The sequence below is a fragment of the Sinocyclocheilus grahami genome, unplaced genomic scaffold (genome assembly GCF_001515645.1).
Source record: "Sinocyclocheilus grahami isolate Dianchi unplaced genomic scaffold, SAMN03320097.WGS_v1.1 scaffold8223.1, whole genome shotgun sequence".
Taxonomy (NCBI): Eukaryota; Metazoa; Chordata; class Actinopteri; order Cypriniformes; family Cyprinidae; genus Sinocyclocheilus; species Sinocyclocheilus grahami.
In genome coordinates, this window is record NW_015511945.1 from 4,757 (window position 1) to 6,112 (window position 1,356).

At 37.5% G+C, this 1,356-nt stretch overlaps 1 protein-coding gene across 1 annotated transcript in view; it reads left to right on the top strand.

Moving 5' to 3' along the window:
- The window catches only part of LOC107577995 (WD repeat-containing protein 66-like), a gene marked incomplete at its 3' end in the record, with an annotated part of 7,532 nt that overhangs the window by 3,643 nt on the left and 2,533 nt on the right, over window positions 1-1,356 (top strand). The window contains exons 2-6 of the mRNA XM_016264010.1: window positions 64-173; window positions 570-678; window positions 892-972; window positions 1,126-1,203; window positions 1,284-1,328. Of these exons, the coding sequence (XP_016119496.1) occupies window positions 64-173; window positions 570-678; window positions 892-972; window positions 1,126-1,203; window positions 1,284-1,328 (423 nt within the window). The remainder of the gene's footprint in view (window positions 1-63; window positions 174-569; window positions 679-891; window positions 973-1,125; window positions 1,204-1,283; window positions 1,329-1,356) is intronic.

Sequence of the window (1,356 nt, forward strand, 5' to 3'; positions counted from 1 at the left end):
AAAAATGTATAGCCTGAATGCACTGTAAGTCGCTTTGGATAAAATGCATACATTTATTTACAGGGCCACTGCAGTCCAATCACGTGTTTGTGTGCAAGTGAAGACAGACGCTGGCTTGTGACAGCTGACATGGGCCAGGAGAGTCTAGTTATCATATGGGATGCTTATACAGGGTAACACTGACCCAAATATTGTACATTCCATTAATACTATTTGTGTAAATCTGCTTGATGGTCCTGTTAAAGTCATAGTTTTTTGACGTACATCCAAGTTAAATGGATTATTGAAAATAAATAAATGTTGGGCTGGATTTGGTTCTATTGATTGGATGGAGGCAAATCAGCTGAATGTGAGCTTGCAGTCGATTGTAAGAAAGTGGGGTTTAGGCAGACTAAACGATTGGATAAGTCCGGCATATATCACCAGAGAGAAGTCTGTCGCATCACTGTAAAATCAAGTTATGACATTTTGATTAAGAATTATGATAATTCACAATAAGATCTATAACATGAATTTACAAAATAGACAGGGTGCATTTTCTTTTCTTTCCGATCCATAACATGTTGCAGGATTCCTGTGCGGACATTGTTTGACTGTCATCCAGAGGGTGGAGTTTCTGCCATGGCCCTATCAAAGGATTCAAAATACCTGGTGACTGTTGGAGCTGGAGCAGTACAGGTCTGAAACCTAACATTTTATGTTGTCGATCATATTTTTACATAGGCTCACTGTAGATATCTTTTGTCGTCTTAGATGCTTCTATGAGGAGCGATGTATTCCCAGCATCTATTATGTGTTTAATAAAGATGATTGCAGTTATCAAATGAAACCACAGAATATTATCACTGGCTACAAATACACTGATCGATGTACTTTTTTTCTGTGCATCAGCGCGTGTGTATTTGGAACTGGACAGATGAAAGTGAAAGCCCAGAATGTCAAGTTGACCTCAGCCCAAAATATGGTTGCCAGGTATGTTGCAGAACTGTGCACTGATGTGGTTATTACACAGAGGTAACACATAGAGTTAAAAAACAATAATGTCATAATTACACATTTATTTTTTCTTTATGAATACTGGTTGTCACATCAAATATCAAATTAATTTTTCCCATGTTTTCCCAGAATCAACTACTTTTCAATCCCTTTGACAACACACAGTTGGTCAGCAACAGCAGCACTCAGGTTCTCTTCTACAACTGGGTAGGAATTCATTAATTATTTAGATTACTGACTTACTGTTTTAGTTTTCTTTGTATATAATAATACATTCTGCTGCTCAGGAAAGGGGACATCTGGAATACTCAGCTCCTGAAATTACTGACAAGGTTGGCAGAAGAATCTTTCATCATATTA